General features: G+C 44.5%; 3 protein-coding genes across 3 annotated transcripts; all 3 read left to right on the forward strand.

The window, feature by feature from the left end:
- The first annotated feature begins 1,523 nt into the window (after window positions 1-1,523).
- Window positions 1,524-9,178, forward strand: LOC125546957. The gene is made up of 8 exons (XM_048711038.1): window positions 1,524-1,590; window positions 1,788-1,876; window positions 4,598-5,104; window positions 5,836-6,162; window positions 8,451-8,548; window positions 8,651-8,679; window positions 8,774-8,835; window positions 9,170-9,178. The coding sequence occupies exons 1-8, from the start codon at window positions 1,524-1,526 to the stop codon at window positions 9,176-9,178; spliced, it is 1,188 nt and encodes a 395-aa protein (XP_048566995.1).
- A 9,097-nt stretch (window positions 9,179-18,275) lies between these two features.
- Window positions 18,276-19,127, forward strand: LOC125548714 (nuclear transport factor 2B-like). The gene is made up of 2 exons (XM_048712266.1): window positions 18,276-18,733; window positions 18,830-19,127. The coding sequence occupies exons 1-2, from the start codon at window positions 18,395-18,397 to the stop codon at window positions 18,902-18,904; spliced, it is 414 nt and encodes a 137-aa protein (XP_048568223.1). The 5' UTR covers window positions 18,276-18,394; the 3' UTR covers window positions 18,905-19,127.
- A 4,575-nt stretch (window positions 19,128-23,702) lies between these two features.
- Window positions 23,703-26,623, forward strand: LOC125545026 (pectinesterase). The gene is made up of 2 exons (XM_048708865.1): window positions 23,703-24,852; window positions 25,717-26,623. The coding sequence occupies exons 1-2, from the start codon at window positions 23,901-23,903 to the stop codon at window positions 26,406-26,408; spliced, it is 1,644 nt and encodes a 547-aa protein (XP_048564822.1). The 5' UTR covers window positions 23,703-23,900; the 3' UTR covers window positions 26,409-26,623.
- The last annotated feature ends 1,004 nt before the right edge of the window (window positions 26,624-27,627 follow it).

Below are 27,627 nucleotides of genomic sequence, written 5' to 3' on the forward strand. Positions count from 1 at the left end.
CACTAATACTCGGAAAATATATTGAACTTCGTTTAACGGATATACAACATATTGTTGACGAGTCGAAGGAGGCTGAGCGCTCCCTCAATTTTTTTCGTCTCAGTCTAGAAAAAAAGAGGTCGGGGCCTCTTTTGTAGATACAGCAAAAAAAAAAAACTGCAGCATGAGAGATATCAGGGCATTGTAGGCTGGAGTATTTGTTTCATCCAAACATCTGAAAATATTTTATACCAATTTTTTTAAGAAACCACGGTATTCTAGAAAAACTGCAAAAATACTTTGCATCCAATCCCGCGGCTGCCCCCCCCCCCCGCCGGCATCTTCTCCGGCTGTCGAGAAGGGGAAAAAAATCCCTTTTTTTTCTTCCATTCTGAACAAACGCGGGAGTTCAGCGATTTGATTAGTTGAACCTCCGCTTCTCCGAACAATTGATTGGCGTTTTCCCCCCACCTAGTCGGCATCTGTTGGTGGTGATTTGCATCAAGCAGTGATATTTTTTGTTTAGCCGTTCTTCTGCCACTGTACCTGCTGCTTCTGCTTGTCTTCCAATCCTGTTTCTTTTTATGTCGTTGCCCCCTTGCATGGTGGATGCTTGGGTGACGGAATCAGTATTTATTTGCTGTTTGCAGCTCTATTTGTTTTGAAGTTTCCCCTCGTACCTAGTAAGAATTTTACTGACATTGACAACTGGTTGCGTGCAGGTCGGAGTTGAGGCCTCTAGTTGGGCCAATGTCTACCTTGTCATCCGCTCCATCTACCGTTCCAGTTCAGGTTCCTCCTCTATTTGGTTTTCCAACCTGCATACTGCTTTGCATGCACCTAAAAGTTGAACTATTATGAAAATGGTACACATCTTGGCTTATATTTTGTACATCGGGGATCCGTGTGTATATGTTTGTGTAGGCTGTAAGATCTGTACGCTGTCATTAGTTCAATGCTCAATCACCATGTGTTCTATTAGGTACCAAAATGAACAGTCGCATTTTGCTTACAGAAACAGTACTGGCAAGCCCTCCTGAGAATGCATTATGCGCTAAAGTAATGTACATAAATGGATCAACAAGATCCCGCAAAAAAAAGAAACAGAAAAAATCCCCACAATTTGTAGGATCTGAAAGCTCAAGAGAAACCAAAAGAAATCATATATAGTTAAGATCTTTTTATCTGTATGCTTAGCCAATTCTTAGGAGTCCTAGCATTCTAGAAGTGACCTTGTTTGGAAGATCCAATTCAGATATCAACACTACTCTGATCTATTGTGGCGCGCTGCATTTGATCAAAGATTACTATTTTGCTCTTTCGTATCTGAATAAACTAGCACCTAAGGCTAAGGGTGATCAACTCGGAAAAAGGATACCCCACTGGGTTGCTCATTAGGTCCCAGCAGCCTCTGCTGAATTACATTCAAGCATTCTGCATTCTTTCATATTGTCTAGCTGTAGCACACTAGAATTTGGCATCTCAGCAGGGTGGTAAATTGGATTGGCATAGTAATTCCATCTTATGTTTCCCTTTTTCAGCCAATGCCACTGCAAACGGTCCGTGGAACTGAGGTAGTGGAAACTCTTCGTCATGAAGATAATAGTAAAGGTACAACTGATGGAGCGCCCACAGATGAGCATGACCCATGGGACCCTCCCCATCCTCCTCCTCACCCCTCATTAGCTGCCTTGACGTGTCCTATTCAACATATGAGGGAGGTGAAGTAACTAGCCATGCTCAAATGATATATATCCCACTTCGTCCCTCTTATTACACTTCTTTTTGTGCTGGTTCTTGACTGACAGTTCCTATTTTACAGTACATGCTTCAACTGCAGCGTTTCCTTGCTCATGCAAGAGCTACCAATATAATCGCCCCAGACCGCACTCCCAAGGTTTTTTTTATACTTGTTCATTTTGTATGATTGACTACCATTTGGCATCTAAATAATATTCTTGTTCTTTTTCCTGCAATGCCTTTTCTTGCTATCCTGTATGTTGCAACATTATAAAAATGTGTGTATTTTCATCCGTCAGCTATTATCTGATTGTAACTTTCATCCTAAAGTCTCAAACGTCTCGAAGTTGCTCCTTTAATCCTCAATAGTGTGCGGTTTTCATCACTAAAGTGGTTCTGTCCAATCCAAAGCGGTTCTCTGGCGTGGTGCCTACCTTTTGGCCACACCAGTTTCCGCCATGCTATCAGTTCCCTTAATTTTTTTGTAAAATTGGTAATAATTTCAAGAGATCTAATTTTTTTGGAAAACAAGAAATGCTCTAGAAAAGAAATCCCCAAAATCACATTTCTTGTATTAAAGAACTTCTAAAAATGTAAAATACAGAAATAACTCAATGCTTATCTATATCAATATAAAAAGATCCAAAGGGGCAGATCCAATTAATCTCGGTCATCAAATCATGTCAATCCAACGACCTAGATTGCTTCAATGTCGAGGGCTCAACATGTTTAGCGTGTAGTTAATTTCATGCCAAATATAGTGCTAATCACATAATAACACGCAAATAATATCCTACTTAATATCCGCGTGCACTTAATATACTTTCAAATTAACGTGCATTGCACGTACACATTGACTAGTGGAAACAAAAATACGAGGGCGATTTTTCTTAATTAAGTTTTTTTATGCCCAAACGTTGTAATAAACGTATGGAATATCATGGAGAAAATTCGTGACATGCTAGACATATGGTGTGATGAGACCAGCATGCGTTTTGTGCGGCGAATCCAGGAGTCTGAGGTGAAGGAGGCTTTAAAAAGGATGAAAGGAGGCAAGGCGATGGGCCCTGATTGTATCCCCATTGAGGTGTGAAAAGGTCTCGGGGACATAGCAATAGTATGGCTAACCAAGCTTTTCAACCTCATTTTTCGGGCAAACAAGATGCCAGAAGAATGGAGACGGAGTATATTAGTACCAATCTTCAAGAACAAGGGGGATGTTCAGAGTTGTACTAATTACCATGGAATTAAGCTGATGAGCCATACAATGAAGCTATGGGAGAGAGTCATTGAGCACCGCTTAAAAAGAATGACAAGCGTGACCAAAAATCAGTTTGGTTTCATGCCTGGGAGGTCGACCATGGAAGCCATTTTCTTGGTACGACAACTTATGGAGAGATATAGGGAGCAAAAGAAGGACTTGCATATGGTGTTCATTGACTTGGAGAAGGCCTATGATAAGATACCGCGGAATGTCATGTGGTGGGCCTTGGAGAAACACAAAGTCCCAGCAAAGTACATTACCCTCATCAAGGACATGTACGATAATGTTGTGACAAGTGTTCGAACAAGTGATGTCGACACCGATGACTTCCCGATTAAGATAGGACTGCATCAGGGGTCAGCTTTGAGCCCTTTTCTTTTTGCATTGGTGATGGATGAGGTCACAAGGGATATACAAGGAGATATCCCATGGTGTATGCTCTTTGTGGATGATGTGGTGCTAGTTGACGATAGTCAGACGGGGGTAAATAGGAAGTTAGAGTTATGGAGACAAACCTTGGAATCGAAAGGGTTTAGGCTTAGTAGAACTAAAACCGAGTACATGATGTGCGGTTTCAGTACTACTAGGTGTGAGGAGGAGGAGGTTAGCCTTGATGGCCAGGTGGTACCTCGGAAGGACACCTTTCGGTATTTGGGGTCAATGTTGCAGGAGGATGGGGGTATTGATGAAGATGTGAACCATCGAATCAAAGCCGGATGGATGAAGTGGCGCCAAGCTTCTGGCATTCTCTGTGAAAAGAGAGTGCCACAAAGCTAAAAGGCAAGTTCTACAGGACGGCGGTTCGACCCGCAATGTTGTATGGCGCGGAGTGTTGGCCGACTAAAAGGCGACATGTTCAACAGTTAGGTGTGGCGGAGATGCGTATGTTGAGATGGATGTGTGGCCACACGAGGAAGGATCGAGTCCGGAATGATGATATACGAGATAGAGTTGGGGTAGCACCAATTGAGGAGAAGCTTGTCCAACATCGTTTGAGATGGTTTGGGCATATTCAGCGCAGGCCTCCAGAAGCTCCAGTGCATAGCGGACGGCTAAAGCGTGCGGAGAATGTCAAGAGAGGGCGGGGTAGACCGAATTTGACATGGGAGGAGTCCGTTAAGAGAGACCTGAAGGATTGGAGTATCACCAAAGAGCTAGCTATGGACAGGGGTGCGTGGAAGCTTGCTATCCATGTGCCAGAGCCATGAGTTGATTGCGAGATCTTATGGGTTTCACCTCTAGCCTACCCCAACTTGTTTGGGACTAAAGGCTTTGTTGTTGTTGTTGTTGTTGTTGTTGTTGTTATTGCTAGACATATGGTGGTGATGTGACCTACATATGTAGGCGCTATGTAATTCAAAATTGTTTTCGAAACCATTATGAGAGATGAATGTTGCATGGTATCAAACTATTCATAGTGGAGGGCTCAACTTTGGGTGGCTTAAAAGTTTAGTGCTGAAAGCTACACATGTAATAGCCGAGGGATGAAAAATTGCACTTTTTTCTGATTTCAATGCCATAAAATGCCTTTGTAGAATTCTTTTGCGGTTATGCTTTGTTAGTTGGATAACTGAACTGATTGCCTTCCATTTTCTTTGTACATGGATTGGTCAGGAAACGCTCGTAAAATATTATGGCATATGCGATCGTTTGTCGGCCGTCCTCCAAAAGGATAGTGTTCCATGCTTCCTTCGCATCTTCGAGAAGTATAGGGAGTCCTTCATTTCTGGTTTTGTCATCATTCCACAAACCCTCGACTTAATTATTCTAGAGAATGCCCTGCGTTGTGCTAATGTTGTTTTGGAGGGGAAGTCGCCAAAGCTCTGCGGGGTGCGTGCCAACCCCAACTACATGACCAGCTTTGGGTACTTCCCCCTCCACCAAGCTGCCGAGTCATTCTCCGCTGACATGGTTGAGTTACTGTTTCGCTATGGCGCATCAGCCAATCAGCGCACCTCGGGTAATAAAGTCATTGAGGGCCTCCTCCCACTCCATGTTGCCATCGAGAACACCTGCCAGCATAAGTATCTGGAGGACAACCTATTAGTTGATGAGAACTACAGGAAGGGGAATGTTGAGTACATCTACAAGCTCATACATCTGCTTTGCCTGCCTGAGATGGTTTGTCTTAAATCCCTCCTTACATACTTTGGTTATATAATACTCCCTCCGTTCCTAAATATTTGTCTTTCTAGAGATTTCAACGAGTGACTACATACGGAGCAAAATGAGTAAATCTACACTCTAAAATATGTCTATATACAGCCGTATGTGCTAGTCCATTTGAAATCTCTAAAAAGACATATTTAGGAACGGAGGGAGTAGCAATAAAGAAGTTCAGCTCATCCCAGTTATTTAAATCCACCACTCTTAACAGTGCTTAAGAACTGACAATCTGTGATTATAGTTCAACTCGTGAGATGGATAGTTTACCTTTCAAAACTTCTGATGTACCTATGTCCATAATACAGGAGGCACTGTTATTCTTTAGTCAATGGGAAATGAGTCAAGTTTCTCTGCAAGTATAAGTTTTAAGTTAGTTTTGCCTGCTGACAGAGTTTGATGTCAATCTTTGTTACTCCCTTTGGTTTGGTTCACAAGTCGGGCATGGATTTTTAGGTCTTCAATTTAACTAGGGAAACATGTATTATATTATATATATAAAATATATCTTTAGATTTGTTGTCAAATGTAGTTTCTAACCATATAATTTTTGTGGCATATTATACATTTTTTATTAGTCAAATCAAAGACCTAAAAACCTGTGCCCGACTAATATACCGAGCCGGAGGGAGTATGTATACTACAAGCACTTTAAGTGACAAGCTGTTCTGTATTGGTGACTTGTGCAGAAGATCTTCTTGGACACCACTAGATCGCTTGCAGCTCACACTGATAATGTAGTTGATGAGCTCTGGAATTACATCAAGCAGGGGAAGCTTGTCCCTGCTGCTATTTTGCTTCTTGCAGCTCAAAGGCAATACCGTAATCTCAATGGGTTTGATATCATCAAGGCTCGTATCGAGGATTCTATGTGTGGATTAGGAAGTGGTAAAAATGCCAAGGCAAAAAAGCAGCTGAAGGAGATGAAATTACATCTTATCAATGCATTGGTGCTTGTTAGGATAATTCTCAAAGCTGGTGAAGCTCTTGAGGCATATATTCAAACTCACTCAGAGGTACCACATTTTCATTTCATCACGGTTTTATTGTATTTAGACATCCCGATTCTTAATATTCTAATATATTATGGTTTGGCTTTTGAACCTTCAAATATTGATCATAGTGAGACGATATTGTACAACTGTTCCCTTGCCGAACCACAAGGAAAAGAACAGAGTATCTATATCTCAATCATTTTGTACCTTTCTAGTTTTTTCTCAGGTCTGTTCTATTAGATTCCTCTGACCAGTATTTGGTTTGGATCCATATGGATTTTTGACCTTTGGGTGCCTGTTCTTCGGTTTGAAGTCAGATAGCAAAGTTGTCACTACTCTGAAGCGAGTCTGGTCAATGTCATGTTGTCATGGCGACACTAGGTGTTGTGCAGAAATGAAATAAAATAATAATAGTAATGATAATAATATCGTAGTAACTTAAAAAAGCAAAAATTAAAGTAATTGCACCGCAGCAGTTATCAACTAGCAAGTTTATTGCATAAGGTGATAAACCGACAAACTAATGTGATAGTAGCAAGTTTATGGCATAAGATGATAGACCAACAAAATAACCCAATTTACTAAAAGCCATTCCGATGATCATTCCACTCCCACTCACCATCATCCAACTCCCAAACTCATTGGAGCGCCCCTCCTCAACCATTAGTCTCTTCACCACCATGATAATCTTCAAAGTCAAAACCATCCACATCTTCACTGGCATGTACTTTCCTATTCATATTGGCGTCAACTTACTGCTAATTGGTTGGATCTACGCGGCTCAAAATTGAAGAACGGACGCCACATAGGATTCTTACACAGCTAGTTACCAATTAAGCGCTCACAGGCAGAGGATGAACAACAAAGACTAACTGGCTATGCCCTTGCAACCTTAGTGAGCTGTAATGCTAGGTCCCGTTTGACTTCGCGAATCAATTAGCCAAAATGAATACAGATATAAAGAAGCTCTATGTTAGTTAGCTTACAGAAAGGCATAGCTTAAAAGATGATAGACGAAGAAAGTCACGAAAACTTGTTTCACCTTCCTTCACATGACATGATAGGCTGATAGCTGTATAGGTATTGATGCTACCATCACATACTTGTTCATACTCATCATCCAAGACATCAATAGTACTAGATAGCATCTCCTCATCACAAGGAAACATTTTCATCATCTTCAACGTATGAACATAAGCACTGTCCTATTCTTTTACGTTAAATCATCAGCTAGGATTCGAAAACAATGCATACACTTTTGCTCCATTCATTCTCCCAAAGTTCGTCATGGGTTTCCATCAACTTCTTCTATAGTTGTAGTTTTCACGCAAAGACTTTGTTGAATTTGTTTTTCGGTGCAAATGTCCATAGTTGCATTAAGCTCCGACATTTCAGGCTTCCCATCGCGGTCAACTAGCCTCAGCTCATTGAGAATATGGTGCCCTTAGTATAGCATTCTAAAATGCCTGAAATGTCTGACATTACAACCTCATAGATGTGATGTGTTTCCTGGTTCCAGTTTTTGCTAACTTGCTTGTGCCAAAAATACCAACAAGCAGTTTCCCGAAAGCCTCTTGTTTGTGTGTAAACACTATTTTTTTTAACACCTGTAAACACTATACTTGGCAAAGTGAAGGAAGTGGTGGCAAACCAAGTAACCATGGGTATCAGAATCTTTTTGTCACTAGCGCTGCCTCCTCATCTTATCAAGAAGCTTCAAATAAAATCTCTATAGATCAATGTCCTCTCGCACGCTTGGCTTTGACAATCCACTCCTTCAACTTAATGTCCTCAAGCATTAGGACCAAACAGTTGACAGCACAAGGGGTGCATTATAAGTTTATAACTGAGGATGCTTGTCCATTAGCATCCTTCCCGTTGCCTTGTTATTGCCATGTTGTCCGTAATAATTTTAACCATCTGATCCTGTTGTCTGTAATGATTTCAACAATGTTCCCTACATGCATCTCCTTAATCCTCTCCTCATGCAAGTCCACCAAGTGGCCACACTTTATGTGTTGGCACATAAGATGGCTAGTCTTGTTTGTTGTCAGTGACTTCCATCTTGATTGCTGTCTCCTGGTTACAAACGCTGAAGATTTAATAGCGTCAAGGATAAAAGTGTACTGGTATGTGTCTGTTAAGGACATTTGAGATCTGTAGTGGTAGACATTGCCATTTTGGGTTTATGGGACAGGTTAGTAGATAGCACATCAGTTGAGTAGGCTTGGGTACTTATCAAGTAAATGAAACCAAAATGATAAACTTAATTACTATTGTTACTGGATTAATAGAAGAATTTTATGTAGGCATCTCATGAGGAGGTCCTTGGAGAAGTTTCAGCAGTTCTCCTGAATTGTGATGTTGGTCCTAGTGGAAAAGAAATCTGCATTGAAGACCTTGACTGGTCTGATTATTTCATGCTTTCTGCTTCTATGGTTGTTAACTTTTTGTTTCTGTAGATGATTACTTGCAATATTTTTATTCGTTCTTTTACATGCTCTTGAAGCTGCCCTTATGACTGTGGCGAGCCAGCCGGTATGTTACATGAACATGGTTCACAGTCTGATATTTTAAATGTGCTTTACAAGTTTTGCAAAATAAGGTGTAATAATTCTGTCATGGGAAACAGGGAACACAGGTTTGACCAAGGCAGCCACTGGATCACCTACTCTGGAAGTCAAGGAGAAAAGTGTAAGGATATTTGAACTTGAGTTCCTCTCGATTTTTCTGTTTCTTATTTTGCTGCATGCTGATTATCAGTTTTTTTATGAATTTGTTTTTTCTGTTTTAATTTCTTTCTGCTGTTTACATTTGGTCCTGGAGATGCTTAAGATGCTTTGATTTACCATTTGAGTGCTTTGATTTACCATTTGAGTGCTTTGATTTACCATTTGGTCCTGAAGATGCTTAAGCGCGTATGAAGACCTGAGCAGGAAGGTATAATATCTTGCCAGTCCAAAGCTTCTGGACATGATATGTTGAGGTTGAGCTGCACTGATATCTGTTTGGCAAATTCACTGTGCAGGTTTGCTGAGACGAGCATCGGCTCTCCCTGCAGTTAGTCGAGAAGGTTATCGAGCTGCGTTGTTTTACCCACCATAGTGGATGCTTGATCCTTGTCTATTAATGCTCGCAATCCCGTTATTAATCTAAAACTGTTGTCTGTTTAAGTAGTAGTATATATCTTTCTGAGGCTTGACATGGGCATGGAGGTGTGGAACATATGTCATATTCAGCTTTAACCTTGACTCTAATTCTTATGTAACCAAGCTCAGCGGCAGCCTGAGCAAGATGACTGTAATTGATTTGCATAAAACAAATTTAGACACCGTACCAAGTGTTTGAATGTGCCAGAATTCATTTTCCAGGTATCCTTCATCAGTTACTTTCTTTCTTAGTTTAAAAAATTGAATTCTTTTTTCTAACAAACATGCCATCTTTCTCCATTTCCTAAATCAGCTCGTTTATGTTTCTTGGGAAATCTGATGAACCCAGTTGCCAGGATAACCTTTTGTGCCGTGCTCACAAACTCCTGACTTGGGGTTCAGTCGTGATAAACGGCCGTAACCTTTGAGGTGCACTCGTACATCATCAGATAGCATGTTTAGAAGTGACAAATAAAACCGTGACGGCGGCAATTTATGGATATCATGCCAATAAATGTCGGTCTAAATCTGATTCACAAATTGATACAAAAAGAAAGATAGCATGTGGATAGTATCACACTTAAATTACTCCGATATGCTGGAGTATCCACCTGGTGGCACCTGTTAGAAATAAATTAGCACATGTTTATTGTTAATTAGCAAATGCTAATTAACAAACCGTAATTAGCAAAGGGTGTGTCCAACAGTCATGTCCCTTCTCTCTATTATCAAAAGGCATTCTGGAAGGAAACCTTCGAACAAGCACCTATTTTTCCATCTCTTCCAGATGTACATATATACTTGAGAATTAGAAACAAGGACTAATCTTTCATTCAATCTTGTTTTATTTAACACGTCATCATGCCGTTTGCTCTCCGTTGGTAGTACTTGGTAGACATAGGCCACCACGGCAAGAAATGGAAGTAGGATCACGGCGGTCACTTCAGTTGCCAATAGCCACATGCATGGAGTTAATTACACAATAGTACCACATTTGGGATGGTGATGGTGAATTGGTACCAAGATTGGTAATTTTTACACGTCAGTACCAAGTTTGAGGCTAGCCGTTACAAAAAGGTCTAAATTGTGTATAAACCCGTATTGACGGTGTATCTGATCGACGGGCCCATTTGGCAGGTGCCTACATGGCATGTTTTTTGCAGAAACCCCCCTTACTTTATACGCAATCACATAAATGCCCATTATTTTGGGCGAAAAAGGGTTAATCGAACCCGCGACCTGCAGAAGTGCCGAACAATAACGGAGCGCGCTAGCCACCACGCCAGGTCGACACTCAGGTAAGAAAGCAGGCGAGAAAACTTTTGCACTAGGTTGGACACGTTGGGCCGGGCGATTGGGCCTAGCGAGGGTGCGCATGACCCAAAATTTATCGACGCGTTTGTTCGCCCCTCAGGTAACGTGTTCGGTTTGTCTCAAAAAAAAAGTTAACATGTTCGGTGAGCTAAAAAAAGGTAACGTGTTCGGTCAAGTGTCTTCACGCAGAACCACAAGTATGCACAATTGTTGTGTATCCTCATTTTATTATTCAAATACAGAATTATTAAAAAAAAATATGCCAAACACAGAGGTTTCTTTGAGTTACTCGTGTATTAATTGTATTTTCTTAAATGTGCAGTTAGTTCAAAAGTTGACAACATGTATTAAAAATAATTATGTAATCATAATAAATTCTGGAAATGCATTAAAACTGTTCAACTTTTATTTAAAAAAATTGACGTGTGTCTTCAAATGCAAGAATGATTTTACACGCTAAGTTCTTAATACATGCTGAAATATTTTTTGAAATATGCATTGTCAAAAAAATTCATTGTGTATTAAGAAAATGTCACCATAAATTAAAAAAAGTTCACGTAAAAAATATTCACTATTTGTAAAGAAAGATTCATTGTGCATTAAAAAATTATTCTATGTATGCAATAAAAAAAAGTGCTCAGCGTACATTAATTTTTTTTCATGCGTATTTGAAAACATGTTCATCATATACTAAAGCCTATCTTAAATATGTCCTGAGTATGTGAAAAATCCAGGAGAAAGACCAGCCCAGTGAATAAAAATAGAAGAAGAAAAAATAAAGAAAAAGAAAGGAAGAAAACCTAAAAATAAGCCAAAAGCAGAAACAAAACTAAAGAGAAATGAAATGAAATGAAAAGAAACCTGGGCACCCCTCAAAAAAAAAAACGGGCAACGAATGTGCCCAGCACGCGCGCTAGTAAAACGCGAAACGGAAAAAAACATGCAGGCCTCGCTGGGCCCATCCGCCATATTAGTATAATAAAAGTTTGGCCTGTGTGCAATCAACACCGATGCTGTGGCCGGATGGCTAGGTCGTCCAGCTCTTAGACGACAGGTCGTGGGTTTGAATCTCCCCGCGCGTGATTTTTAGTTTCTGTTGTTTACTTGTCCTATTCGACGGAAACTTTCAAACGAGTCCGTGAAAACTTGCAAACGAAAAACAATCTGTCAAGAGACCTTTTTCTCCCAAAATAATGGGCATTTATGTGATTGCATATAAAGTAAGGGGGTTTTCTGCAAAAACATGCCGCATAGGCACCTGCCAGACGGCCCCGTCGGTCAAATACACCATTAATACGGGTTTATATACGATTTAGACTTTTTTGAAACGGCTAGCCTCAAACTTGATACTGACACGTAAAAATTACCAATCTTGATACCAATTCGCCACCACCACCCCAAATATGATACTATCATGTAATTAACTCCATGCATACGATGTGAAGGGTAGTACCGGCATTCCATGTACGACGGCGGGAGGCGCGCACAGCCGCACACGACCCATGGTCTGCGCTCAGAGAGACAGCCATGGCGGCAGGACTTGCCTGCCTACAAAAAACGATCAATCCTGTACTTCCTTTATCTCAAAAGACCAACAACAAAGAGAAGATGAAGAAGAGCAGAGATGCGTCTCAACCCTGGCCTCCTCACTGAATGCGATGTCGCATTCACAAGAACACAGGCCATGGCGAACGCCGAAAAAGAGAGGCCTAACTACCATCAACGCACACCGGCCAAGGCGCGGCCAACGACCAGTGCTGGGAGCGGCTCCGTCCGGCGGCGCGGTGCGGCGCATCCCTGCATGCGGCGTGAGCGAAGTAGCGGCATCGTCAGCTCCCAGCCTCGGCCCGCACCGTTCGTGCCCTTTTGCTCGGCGTCGCAGTCGGCAAACACACATCACGAGCGGCAACAGCGACAACTATAGGACGTGGGTTCCGGACGCCCAAACTCACCTCAAATGTCCGCACGGATATGGGGCACCCGGGCATGTTCGTTACGTCGGACCAGACAACCCCATCCCATCATAATTTACATCAAATACATTCCCTTGACTTACCGGATTCATTTGCTCTTTTCTTTCTTCTTCCTCCTTCGCGACTTCCGTCTCGCAGCTCCGCCGCCACGCACGCTCCGTAGCCGTTTTGAGTCTGCGTCGCCAGCACCGGAACAACACTCCTGTCTCCCCTCCTCGACGCCGGCCTGAACGCCACCACGGTACGTCCGGCAACCCCCCCCCCCCTCCTTGCACTCTATGCGTTCGACACATTGTCCGACCTAGTTTTTATGAGTTTTTGAAGGAAAACAATGAATTTCGATATTTCGTCGGACGAGGAGTATGAACCAATGGAGCTTGATCAAATGATTCAAGACGAGTTCTTCGATTCCTCAGATTTGGACAAAGTGGACATGAGCATGCAAGAGAAAATGGACCGGCATATGGAGCATATTCTCAACTTCAAGACCTTAATCAAAGGGAGAAGAGTGATCGATCGGGATAGGGTGTCCGGAGCATGGCTACTGCAGAAGGACTACTTTGCTCCGAACCCACCTTTTTCGGATGATCCATGGTTTTGTCGCCCTTTTTGCATGCGGAAACTATTGTTTTTGCGCATTTGTGGAGGGAGTGGAAGCATACAATGACTACTTCAAGCTCATAAGGAATTGATGCGGCCAACTTTCTTTCTCTGCTAAGCAGAACTGCGCGTCTTCTCTGAGGATGCTTGCACTTGGTACTGCCGCAGATGTTGTTGGTGAGATGGTCAGGATGGAGAAGAGCACATGTCTAAAGACTACTGTCAAGTTTGCTCGCGCCGTGGTACAGGTGTTTGGAGCAGAGCATCTGACAGAACCAAATGCGCAGGGCACAGAAAAGTTGTTGGCTATTGAAGAGGCCAGAGGGTTTCCAGGAACTCTCGGATCAATTGATTGCATGCATTGACAATGGAAGAACTGCCCCAAAAATTTACACGGAACGTATCAAGGTCACACCAAAGAGCCATCATCATACTGAAAGCAATGGCATCACATGACTTATGGATTTGGCATGCTTTCTTGGAATGTCGGGTTCTCGCAACGACATCAACAATCTCCGGTGTTCAGGAGGTTTCATAACAGGGAAATAGCCGCCGTACAACTACATGTCAACGGCCATGACTACAACATGAGATACTATCTTGCCGATGTCATCTATCCTCAGTCGGTGACATTTGCGAAAAACCACGGGGCAACAAACAAAGTCACTTTGCAACAATGCGGGAAGCAGCTAGGAAGGATGTTGAGAGGGCATTCAAAATGCTTCAACTTTGTTGGGGAATTGTTCGTGAAGTTGCAATGATGTGGGAATCATAAACTTTGTGGTAACTCATGACATGTTGTGTTATTTTGCACAATATAATTGTTGAGGATGAGGGTATGTTGCTCAAACCAATGATTTTGAAGCGTCTGGAGAGCAAGTTCAAACCCCGGAAGATCCAGATGCAGCTCAGCTTATGAACTTTCTACAGATGCATTAGAATCTTCAAGATCATCCGATGCACGCACAACTACTCAATGATCTTGTTAAGCATATATGGATCCATAATGAAAACCAAAGAGCTAATGTTTGAGTTGTGCATTTGAAATAAGTTTTATGTGAGAGCTACGTATTTTCTGTACCAATGTTTGTCATTTACTTGCGACATTGGCATGTACGATGGACGTGCATGGATTTGCATTGTTTTGAGAGTCTGGATTTAATATATGTGGATGCCAAACATGAGATATGAGGGTCCGTCCGGATGGATCCGCGGACATGGCCGGGGAAATTCGTGAACGTACAATGGCCGGATTTGATAAGTCCCGGTGTAGATTTTTTTAGGGCTATCACCAAGTTTTATTGCTCAAAATCCACGTAAAGTGGCATTACAAAGGGATCATGCGGCTGAAGCAATCATATGTGTCTTCCCGGATTAAAGAGTTTGAGAACTTGGCTAATCTTTCGGCGTCGCTATTAACAGCTCGGCCTTTGAAAGTAATCATGCAGTTATACATTAAAATTCTATTCTTAACCTCTGAGATGATGGTGCCATAAGCACCATTAGTGCCCTTGTGTACATCATTCACTATTTGCTTCGAATCAGACGCTATTACGAAGTTTTGTAGCATCAGATCATCCGCTAAGGCAAAGGCTTCGCGACATGCAATAGCTTCCATCGTGGCTGCATCATTGATTCCGTTTATGATTAGGGAAGAACTTCCCATGAACTTGCCCTCGTCATTTCTGCACACGGCCGATGCTGCTCCCCTGTTCTGGCTCCTTGCAATGCTGGCATCTACATGGATCTTCATAAAACCTGCTGGAGGAGCCTTGGGCCGGGTCGCCGTGTTCCTGCTGCCTCTGGGTAAACTAACCTTCCGAGGCATAAGTTCTAGCTCCCGGATAAAGTTACATATGAACTGATACGTGGCCGCAGGACTCTGGTAAATCTCCTCATGGATCGCCTTTCATCTCGCCCACCAAATCGCCCAAAGTGTTACTGACAGTTTCAAAAGCAGCGTGCGACAAAATTGAGAAACACTATAACGGGGCTAGCTACGAGCCTCCACAGCGATTTCACTGTCACAGACGTCGGATCATCAAACATACAGTGTAGATCAAAATCGGGTGTCCTTACTCGTCCGGGAACGTCGCACGCCGTCTCGCGGGCCGCTGCTCCGCCGAACGACCCCCTCTTCCTTTGAGTAATTGGGCCGTCAAGGCTCACTTATTCCCAATCGTACGCTAACAGCCCAGGTCACCCCCGAACGAACAGCTCCTCCATGCCGCCATCCTTCCTCCTCTCGATGCGCCGGCGTTCCTCCCTCCTCGATGCACCGTCGATCCGCCAATACGGTCCACCCCCTCCCCCCCTCTACACTTCCTCCATAGCCCCTTTCTTTCTGTTTTAATATTTACTGTCCTGCAGTGTTCGTGTATTTATTTATTTAATGGTGGCTCCGGCGGCCGCCCGCGCCGTGGGCTTTCACCGCCGGCTGTTGGGCAAACTACCTGGCTGGTTTCGCGGTGGCGATGGAGGCACTAGATACCTGCTTTCTCGCGTGCTTTCTTGTCGCCTCTGCTCTTCCCAATGATGCGGACCCAGGAACAGAGTCCAGCCCTCTCCCCTTCTGATTTTTCCTTCGTGTTCTGCACTTCTGGATGCTCTTTGACAAACATCAAATTCTGTTTTTATGTCTCAGTGTGTTCGGTTTGAATTCCCATGTGAGAAGATCCTTCTGAGGAAGGCCGGGAATTGGTACTGAAATTCTGAATATGCATAGGTACAAAGAACCTTGAATTTGTCCAAGCGAGCATGACATTGATTCCGGTTCTGTGATATTTCTGTCTAGCTTAATTCATCTTGGCACCGGTTCAAATTAAATAAATTCATCTTAATTATGTGGTTCAAGTGCTAATCAAGTGAGCTGAGCATTTAGTTTCTTCGTGGCCATGCTAATGGTAGATTTGTGCCATGCTATTAGGAATAACATCTTCTTTTATCCACCGGTCTCTGATAAATGAGAAGTTCAGTCTTTGTTTACACTTGTGACTAAAACACATTTGGTCTCCTATTGTAATTTCTTTTTTCAGATTTTGACGTGTTATTCTTGAATATATTATGCGCATAATTTATTTCTGGAACTATTTCCCCCTTTCTCTAGAGTCCATATTCACTATTAATTTCTGAAAGTCAATTTTCATGTTGTTGAGCACACAGTGCTCCTAAAAGTATTACATGCACGCGGAGCGTAGGGTGAGTGCCCATGTTAGCAATCTTGTGTTCCTTTTTCAAGCTTTAGGATTTAGTTTGGTTAAGAAAGCTTGTTGCACTGTATTAACACTGTTTGATCTATGATTTTTATGCTTTTGAGCCCTAGATCCTCTCTTTGGCAAGTACTGCAGGCAACCGGTGAAGCCGAAGCCATTTATGAATGCAAGGCACACAGACTATTAAGTATGTTTTATGATTTTATGAGAAGTTTAAATTTTCAGCTGAATGAGTTGCCCAAGATTGCACATCTGAATGCAATCTTACTTTTACTTCTCCAGATGCCATGAAATTGTAAAGGTATCTTTCTATTCCTAGAATGATTTGACAAGGCCCATGTCGACGATCTATGCACCCTCACCTACGCCCAGGTTGTCTAAGAAAAACAGTCCATTAGTTGTGAGATCTCTTACTGCTAAAATCAGTGGTCGGCGTGGCATGAATAAAATTCATAGCATGACATTTGGATTTGGCGTTTTTATGTGTACCTGACACACCTTGAGGATTAAAGCTGCGCTTGAGTCAATTCGAATATTGTACAGTTGATTTCTTTATTGGGAGTTAGATCCAAAAAGCTAAGTTATATGTGATAAAATTCAACTTATCGTCCGTCTATATCATGGTTTGTAATTTGTTACGGTGTCAGGGCACCGCTGAGACGCACCTAGCCTGTAGAGCTTAACACTTTGAACAGTTCTCTTGAAAACATCTCTCACATATATTTGGACCCATACAAATTATTTGATTTTTCTTAAACACTGCTTGGATTTTTCAAAAATAGTCTAAGTATTTGTTGTCAATATGAGCGGGCGTGGCAAAGCGCACCTTCATGTTCTAGTGTCAATCATAGAGAAAAGCCACTGTTTCGCGCTGGGCTCCGTCGTCTCGCACAAATGTTCAGCAAGCTCGGGGGCTTTGGGCTGGTTGGGCTAGGCAGGCCTGTAAAGGGGAAGTTCATTTTGACCGAAAGGAATCCGGCCCAAGTTTTTCAGTTACGAACAGATGCACAACTGCGCATGTGCATGTGCCACTCAAAAAAAAAAAACTGCACATGAGCATTCCCTCGACAAAAAATAATAATAATGCTCATGTGCTATCCCATTTGGTTTGGTCGGTGAAAGTGCCTATGGCCACGCAAGGATGACATAATGTCACATTTCACTCACCGAAAGCAACCACCGGCTGGGTAAATGCAGCTACTGGTTGAGTTTTATATACCATCTGTCTTCTTGAGCTCAACCTGACGGAGTGAGTGGGAAAATTCTTGGATATACATAACCTTTTCTTAACAAGTTCATATACCATCTGTGAAATTGAGCAAACTATACGCACCTTCCCTTTTTCTGGAACAAGCTAGTACATACCCCCTCTGTTCATAATATAAGAATGTTTTGACACTGATTATAGGACGGAGGGAGTATTATTTTGTGACAAATACAATATGTCACCCGAAAATGATTTATCATTCTTCACCATTCATGGACTATTGCGAATCAGTACTTTTCTTGCAACCATGACATAGACTCCGAGTGAAAAAAGGTTAAGCTCCTCGGATGTTATTTTCAGCAGTGAATTTGTTTTTTTCGGTGAAAGCTCCTCGGATGTTATTTTTCGATGAAACTTGGCAAGAACCTCAAACATATGATAAAGTTTGATGTAGCAAAATTTCAGATTTTTTGAATTTCGTTTGATAAACTTTTTTCAAAGTTTTTGCTAACTCATCGGCTCTTCTGCTGAAGAATCTGTCCCTTTCCTCCTACTCCGCCCTTCCGTCCGCGGACTCCACGCACTGGCAGAGTGGGAGTGGGCGTGCCGCGTGCGATCTACGCGATCGGAATAAAGGCAAAGCGAAGCAGCAGTTTTCATTCCGACTGCACAAAATCGTTCGCCCCATACGGCGCCGCGCCTACAAAAAGCCGGGGCGCGGAGCGCTCGTGTCCGTTGCAGCTGCGGAGGTCCAGAGCACGAGAGGTCGAGCCGCGCCGAGCTAATACAACGGAGCGCATGGACGGGCAGGGGAAGGAGGGCGGCGGGGGAGCGGGGAGCGAGTGCGACGTGGTTGGCAGGGCCTTCGTGGAGTACTACTACCAGACGTTCGACGGCAACCGCGGCGCGCTCGCCGCGCTCTACGGCGGCACCTCCGTCCTGTCCTTCGAGGGCCACCGCGTGGCCGGCGCCGCGGAGATCGGCCTGAAGCTGGCCCAGCTGCCCTTCGAGCAATGCCGGCACTCCATCTGCACCATCGACTGCCAGCCCACGCCCTCCTTCCCCGGCGCCATCCTCGTGTTCGTCAGCGGCAACCTCCAGCTCGCCGGCGAGGAGCACCAGCTCAGGTTCAGCCAGGTAACTAAGAAACCCATCTCTTCTCAGTCACGCCTCCTTTTGTGTTCTGGGATGTGTTTTGGATGTTGATCTGGGCATCTGGCCTGTGTTGCCCAGATGTTTCAGCTGGTGCCCAACGAGCAGGGAAGCTTCTTCGTGCAGAATGACATATTCCGGCTCAACTACGGATGATACGCATGCTATGCGTATTCGAGAAAAAAACTACGGATAGCAGAGCGGGGTCGCGTGGGGTTGCCGAAAGGATGTGGATGCTTGGATGCTTTGGCCCCGTGGATGGACGCCCTTGCTTTTTCGCGCTCATTCTTTTCTTTACATTACGTTCATGTAGCAGCATCCTGAATGAATAATAAAGTTGGTGGTGGCCGTGGTGTACGTGGTGTACTTCGAACTGAAATTTGAAATTTTCCACTCTCTTGTCAGAAGAAAATGACTGCGTTAAACTTGGGAATGGTTCGTGTGCTATCGAATTACTGCCCCTGCATTTTTTTTACAAGTCGTTTTAGTAGTTACAGAGGTTGTATTCTAGATTCTCTGCTGTGTAGAACGTGCTTGTGATTCCACCGCAAAAAAAAGTGCTTGCGGTTATGCCAATACAGTGCACCAGCGCAAAATAAACAGAAAAACAGTGCACCTCGCAGAAAATGGCACTACACAGAGATCCAGAGGCCAGAAGAGGTTCTGCTGCATTTTATATATATATAAAAAGATGAGTCCATTTATATGAAGCAAGCCCATTAAACATTCTGATAATTTGTACAGTAGAATAAATCTAAAAGACCCGCTAGGCTTATTCATGCATGAAGAGAGTGAGTTAGGCAAGAGGTCCCATAACACGCATAATGCGCTGGGTAAGGAACAATCGACATTTCATATTTAACACATTAAGTGCTGGTCAACATTCCGCGTCAACTGTATGAAGCGCGCCTGCATGTTTCGCGAGCGCTGGTTTTTTTTTTGAGGGGTAAAGCCAAACTTTATTAATCAAAAATCACAAAGTGTGGGATACGAGTCGGGGTATGAGGCTGGCCAAGCCATACATGACGTCCCGGAGCTAAGGATAAAGCAAACTTTACTAATCTATGTGCATCCATATTGGTTGCACGACCTTCAAAAGAAAAGGTACAAGTTAAGAGGGAGGCTCTAGCTTTTATTTCAGATATAATCAGACCATATACTCCTTGATTCCCTCCATGGATATCTCCTATGACTTGCTTCGAGTCTGAAGTGATCATAGCTTGCTGCACATTTAAGTCTTGAGCCAACGCAATAGCCTCTCTGCAAGCAATCGCCTTCAGGGTTGCTGGGTCCGCCACTCCCGCAATCACCAGTGCAGAACTTCCCAGATAAGTCCCATTTCTGTCACGACATACCGCTACCGCCGATCCTCCTCTTGAGGCCCTCACACCAGCATCAACTTGTATTTTAACAAAGTTCTCTGGTGAGGCTTTTGGTCTCTGCGAGGCACTTGTTATCTGAATTGGCCCTGTTCTTCTAGGCTCCCCTTCTCTCACAACATCCAATTCACCAATGAAGTGTGTGATAAAATTATATATTGCATGTGGAGTTTGGAAAATCCCTTCATGGATTGCCTTGCGCCTCGACGTCCAAATTGCCCAAAGTGTGACTGCAACTCTTATGAACTGTTCATGTTGGAGTGTTTCAATAAGGGTAAACAGCCAGTTTCTTGCGTTTGTTTCTGTGTTAGCAACCAAAGTTGCACTTAAGTCCTCATCAACTAGCGCCCACATGCACCTGGATACCGTGCAATCGAGGAGAGAATGGCACCACGAGTCATGGGCGCCACAGAAGCCGCATGAGCTTGAAGTGGCCATGTGTCTGTGCGCCCTAATATCCTCAGTGGGGATTGATTGTTTGGCGAGTCGCCACAAGAACATTCTCAGCTTTCCGGATACCTCCGTTTTCCACAAGGACTTCCAAGATCCTTCTTCATTACTTGACCTTGATGCCGCAGCCGTCCCTTCCAACCAGGCCTCTCTTCTTTGCCTAGTTGCATTACAATTTTGGAAGCTCCTTCCCGGTGCATTTTTCTTCCGTTTAATTGTTTTTTCTTTCGGTTTTCTTTCCAGTTTTGATTGTCCTTTTCCTTTTTATTTTTAGTTACTTCTTTTCCTCTTCTTTTCATTTTTGTTGTTCTTTAAATTCTTGAACCTTTTCAATTGCAAATCCACAAAACTTTTTCCAAAGTATTGAAAAATTTCAAATTTATGAACAATTTGTTAGCTTTCTTAGATCTGCAAAAAAATGAATTTATAAATTTATTTAGTATACAAAAATCCGGAGTGTCCACTTTTTTTATGAAAATCAGCAGATAAATCATATGCAAGGAGAGGGAGCGCGTCAAGCCGAGCGATGCGCAAAGTTATGCCGAGGCTTGCTCCACTTGCGTGTTCAAGGTGCTGATTATGAGCTCTTGCCGCAATCACGCACTCCCTCCCTGCCTGAATGTGGAAAGGGCTGGCCCAGAGTGCGATGATGCTGAGAGTTTGATGGGGGGGTTTTGAATGGTTTTTTCACATGTTTTTTTATTTTGAAGTGTTACATTAAAATACTTTTTTATTTCCTCAATTTGATAAAATGTTCGTGAACTGAAAAAAAAGTCATGAATTTAATATAATATTTCACAATTTGTAAAATATTTGCGACTTAAAAAACAGATCACAAATTTCAATAAATATTTTTGATTTTTTAACTAGAAAGAACATTTTATCAAATGACGAATCTATTGAACTAATTAGTGTTGTAGATGTTGGCTTTTTTTTGTAGACTTGGTCGAATTTAAAGAAGTTTTACCTGTAACAAACTTAGAACTTCAAATAATTTGAGTATGAGAGAGTAAAACTAATCTTACCCACGGTCCTATCTAGTCCAAGTCATTATATATGTGGTCAAGCTAAGGTAATAAAAGTCCAAGCAACTAGTGTCAACATCTCAAAGTTGACAGAGGAATAAAACAACAAGTTTTTTTTGAGGGGCAATAAAACAACAAGTGTGTGAAGCAAGCCGGCAAGCAAAACCCCACTTTGATGTAGGGATAATGGGCCTAGTGCACGATGGATTATGTGCCACATCACCCACTAGTTCACCATGGACGAGCTAGTGGACCACAAATTAACTCATACCAAATGATATATCCGTTGGGGTTGCTACAAGAATTGGTTGTGATACAGTCAATAATTTTTTGCTGTATGAAACATTAATATTGGATTAATAATTTTAAGAAAAAAGGGAAAATACATATGGCATTTATTTGTATATGTGTATTGTATAGTGGCAATGTATCAGATGGAAACTCAGTTTTCGTGCAAATCTGAAAATGTTCTTCCTAGGCCGTTGGATCGTGATAGACAACTCAGACACTAAGTGGGATGTGCCTCATGTAATATAATTGTGTTTATAGTTGTAAATTATTTGTTGAATATTCACATGCATGGTTGCATGTTTGACGGGCCCTTTTTTGCATGGTTACCATGTTGAGGTGAATCTTTTCCTATGCATAGGTACATGTTGAGGTGGCATGCTGAGAGAAATTGAGGATCAGCTATTTAGTGCTCCCTCCGTTCCAAAATACTTGACGCGGTTTTAGTTTTATTTCAAATCTGAACTAAAACCATGACAAGTATTGTGGAACGGAGGGAGTAATATACTAGATGATAGCTTGCATTTTTCTACGTGAATTGGTTGCAATATAATTCAATGAAATCTGGTTGTATGAAACATTAATATCGACACTAATAATATAGGAAGTAAAACTAAAAACACATAATTGATTGTATTTAATTATTGTTTAGTTGTAAAATACTTATTAAATATTAGTAGCATAATAGAAAGGAAATAATTTTTCCATTTATTGTGGCATGTTGAGGTGAGTATGAAGGCGTATGGTTGTGATTTTGTAGAAAGAAAAGTCCATACATTATTTTGACACGTTGTGAACTCAAGTGGTATTTAATGCAAGCACACGGATGATATGTTGCAAAGACACTGGATGCCTATGGCGAATGTAGCGTTCATGATGCAAGTGTTTTTTTTGTTGCTGCGACTGTTGGCTCTTATGCTGCATACAGGGCTTTTCCTCGACAACTTTACTGTGCCTGGTCGATACTTGTCGCATATTTTTTTTTGCTGCATTGACATATGTGAAATGTTGCGACGTTCATTCCGGCCTATTTTCTACATACCGCGTGAGAAAATGCTACGAGGGTGCTGCAAACATGTAAATAAACACAGCATGCAGGGCCTTTTATTTTTCTGAACACAGTACAGACACAAGCGTTTATATAAACGTGCATACACTTATCTCTATGAAATTTTATGAAATCACCATAAACACCTCGTAGTCGACAGGACTCTCACTGAAAGCATATCACCGGAAATCACCCCTGATGGGTTGAGAATGCCACTGTCCACCTAACCACCACAACCACAGATTGGTTCGCGTGCAGGGCCTTGGGGAGACGGCCGATGGGTGGCTGCCTCCGCCTGGCCGACCCATAGCACTGGCCAATATTTGTGGGGAAAATGAACTTTTACTTTTCCCCATGGGCTTCTATAAGCCAGACATGGTTGGAATCTGGCCCTTTCCGGGCATTGAACAGTTGTACGGTGAACCATGCGCTGCAGACTGCTGAGCGTAAAGAGCTTCTCGCACAAACTAAGAGCATCTTCAACAGGCGCTCAAAAAGAGCTTCGCGCATTAAAAGTTTAGTTTTTTGGGCGCCGGGCAGCTCCAGCAGAAGCTGTAGCGCTAAAAGTTTTTGGGTGCGCGCTGAAAAACGCTATCGCGCGCAGCATATTTTGGGCGCCGGATTGCGTCCGCTTCACAATTTGCACTGTCTGTCTTTTGGGCGCGCGTTTTTGAACGCCTGCCTAAGCAAAGTTGGTACCGGGGCATTAAAAGTGCTACAGTGCACGCTATAATGTTTGTTGGGCACGGAATTTTTATGCGGCCATTGGAGATGTTCTAAACCACACTTCGGGCTGAAAAGCGAGTTTTGCACCGAGTACATCCCACAGCTCTTACGCAGAGCAAATTCATGAAAGCAGTAGAGCTGCTAAGCTGGCCAGATCATGCACTCGCCTATATAACCCACTAACACAGACTCGACAAGTGCATTTCCAAGTTCTAATCGGTTACACAACAATCGTCATGGATCCGATCAACGAGCCCCTTCTCTCTTCTCCACCACAAAGAAGCTGTTCCGCGAGCAAAGCTCTCTTGGTCACACCGATCGTCCTATCTAGTCTGCTTTGCTTTTGCTTCGCCGCCTTCCTCCTCCTCAGCCCTGCCACGGTCACGGTGGACCTCTGCACGAACTCCCCGGACCCGGCCTCGTGCCACGCCATCGTCGCCGACGCCGTCCTGGCGTCTCCGGACGCCCGCCCGAGCCGACCGGTGCAAGTGCTTCGCGCGATACTCGTCAGGTCCCTCGACCAGCATGACGCGGCCGCCGTTGCGGTGGCCGACATGCACCGGCGCGCCAGCGACCCCAGGCACCGCGCGGCGCTCGCGGACTGTGTCCACCTGATGGAGCTCGCGCGCGACCGTCTCGCCGGCGCGGCGGACCACGCCTCGGTGGCGCCGGAAGACGCGCGGACGTGGCTCAGCGCGGTGCTCACCGACCACGTGACGTGCCTGGACGGCCTCGACGACGGGCCACCGCGCGACGCCGTGGGGGCGCAGCTGGAGCCACTCAAGTCCCTCGCGAGCGCGTCGCTCGCCGTGCTCAACGCCGTCGGCTCTGGCACGGCCGCCGCCGACATGCTCGCCGAGGTGGTAGACGAGCTTCCATCGTGGGTGCCGACTGCAGACCGTGCGCTCCTCGAAGGATCACGCGCCGGCGCCGTCCAGGCGGACGTGGTGGTGGCCAAGGACGGGAGCGGCAAGTACAAGACGGTGCAGGCGGCGGTGGACGCGGCGCCGGACCGCGGCAAGAGCCGGTACGTGATCTACGTGAAGAAGGGGGTGTACAAGGAGAACCTGGAGGTGGGGAAGAAGAAGCGCGAGCTGATGATCGTGGGGGACGGCATGGACGCGACAGTGATCACCGGCAGCCGCAACGTGGTCGACGGCGCCACCACTTTCAACTCGGCCACTCTAGGTAAGGATGCTTCGTGTTCTCTCTTAGCTTTGTGCCTTTCCGAGATTCGCACTGATTTCCCCATCTATGACCGCGATTGCACCTTTAGTATGTTCGATAAACTTTACTAGTTTCTTCTTTCTTTCTATCATGATGAAGGGCCGCATCAAAGCCTGAAACCCTGCTGCCTTTCGGCCTTTGCATTGCCACGTTCTAGCTAGTGCAATAGAGACGATCTTGGCATCACAAAATCAATCTGTTTTGCCAAGAACATGCATACAAGATGTACGGTGTGCATACGTTTATGTCAGTCAATACACTGATTGCTGGCCGTAAACCAGTCACCTAAATTAAATTAGTTGGACAAGTTTGGTACCTGTTCTTACGAGATAGAGTAAGTATAAAGAATGAAGCTGCCGGTGGTAGCTGCGCCATACCGTTACGATTAGTACCAACTATTACCCGAAAAGAATGGACAGCGAGATCTAGATCACATACACAGTGATGGAAGACACATAGAAAAATAGCACATATCGAGCATTTTCTACAACTAGTTATCAAAAGCGCTAGCTTTTATTTCCGCCACCACCTAACCAGCTCTCCTAAGCACGCCGGTGATGCATCGCAGGCATAAGGCGCACAATTAATTTTGCACGTGTACGTACGTACGTACGTATGTAGTACTACAAGTATACGTACTGAAAGGTCGTTACGGATTCTCCACTCTTTGGTTGAAAGCAAGCATGTGAATGTGATCGCCTTGCACGGTCGAACCCATGGATGGCTCGCATTTACAACAGTATGCAAGGCCGCTAATGGCGTCCTGAATTAAGCGGACAGTCGTCAAGGATTAACGGTTGTGTGTGTCGAACTCGAATGTTGCAGCCGTGGCGGCCGACGGGGTCATCCTGCAGGACCTCAGGATCGAGAACACGGCGGGGCCCGAGAAGCACCAGGCGGTGGCCCTGCGCGTGAGCGCCGACCGCGCCGTCATAAACCGCTGCCGCGTCGACGGCTACCAGGACACCCTCTACACGCACCAGCTGCGGCAGTTCTACCGCGACTGCTTCGTCTCCGGCACCGTCGACTTCGTCTTCGGCAACGCGGCGGTCGTGCTCCAGAACTGCGTGATCACCGCGCGCCGGCCCGCGCACGGCCAGAAGAACGCGGTCACCGCGCAGGGCAGGACGGACCCGAACCAGAACACGGGCACATCCCTCCAGCGGTGCCGCGTCGTGCCCGCGGACGACCTGGCGCCCGTGGCCGAGGCGTCCCCGACGTTCCTGGGCCGGCCGTGGAAGGCCTACTCGCGGACGGTGTACATGCAGTCGTACCTGGGCGCGCACGTCCACCCGAGGGGGTGGCTGGAGTGGGACGGGGACTTCGCGCTCAGCACGCTCTTCTACGGGGAGTACGCGAACGAGGGGCCCGGGGCCGGCACGGCCGGGCGCGTCAAGTGGCCGGGGTACCGCGTCATCACGGACCGGAGCGTGGCCGTGCAGTTCACCGTGGGGCAGTTCATCCAGGGCGGCTACTGGCTCAAGGGCACGGGTGTGGCGTACGACGATGGGCTCTGATCCGTGGTTACTGGCCCTTCGTTTCATGTTTGTTTACTCCCTCATCAATCAATCTTTAATGGCAGTTCTGTCGGTTGGCCGTTCGATCACCACGGCATCCTAAATAAAAGTGATTTATCAGTGTCACTCGTGTTACCTATAATCTTGTGGCAAGCACAAGCATAAAACCTCGGGTGCTTGAGTTGATCTGATTGGATGTTGCATTTCATGCTTAACAATTTTGTAGCCGCGGGTATTTTTTTTCAGAACAATCTCCCGGGAGCATTTGCTCCCGGATGAACAATACGCAAAAGAAAAATGTTAAAATGTTTCCGAAAAATTCTGACTTTTTTGTGGATATTCGTGTTAGTGTCGCAAGATTTTCTTTTGGCTCCTTCTTCATGATGGAGTCCGTACAAGAAATATTTTGCACAGAAAATCTTTCTATCTACCATCATATAAATGTGAGTTGTGCCAAGACAACACCGAGGAAACGACTCTTCATCTATTCTAAGGGCCTGTTCGGCAACGGACCACTCCAGGGAAATCACTCACTCCGCTCCACTCAGCGCTGGGAGCGCTCCAGCGAGCGGTCGTGACGCGTTCGGCTCGCTCCGCTCCAGGAAACCATGGGCTGCCAGCCCATTGGAGGCGAATACAACCCGTTCAAGTGTGTGTGTGTGTGTGTGAGAGAGAGAGAGAGAGAGACGAGACAAATGGGAGCGTACCGGTTCAGGTCTCTCACTTGGCGGTGGCATTTTCTGTAATTTCGAGCTGATCCGGATTCTGCTGAAACAAGGAGCGACAGAAGTGCTGCTCCGTAAAACTGAACTACGCGCCGCTCCACTCCACGACTTCAGCTCCGCGGATTTTGAGAGTTCGGGTCTGCTCCGGCTGCTCCGGCGGCGGAGTTGGGAGCCGGAGTGTTGCCGAACGGGCCCTAAGACTGCCCTTTTGCTCTTAATTGCTGGGATTCCATCCTGAGACCTAAACATACAGGGATTTCAGTTCATGATGAGATAAATTTGATAATTCAAACTCTGCATGGCTCAATTGCTCTTGAGATAACCATCATGGGATGCTGTCACATATGGATGCAACAAAATGGTAAAATCTTCAGAGCTCAAACTCCAACTATTGCTTCTTGGAGAAGTCTACTCAAAGTTGATCTTATATTGCTCCAGCACAGAATCAAGAACAAGTTTTAAGACCAGCTTCGTAACTGGTTTTACTAGCATCT

This window comes from Triticum urartu, chromosome 3 (genome assembly GCF_003073215.2).
Source record: "Triticum urartu cultivar G1812 chromosome 3, Tu2.1, whole genome shotgun sequence".
NCBI lineage: Eukaryota > Viridiplantae > Streptophyta > Magnoliopsida > Poales > Poaceae > Triticum > Triticum urartu.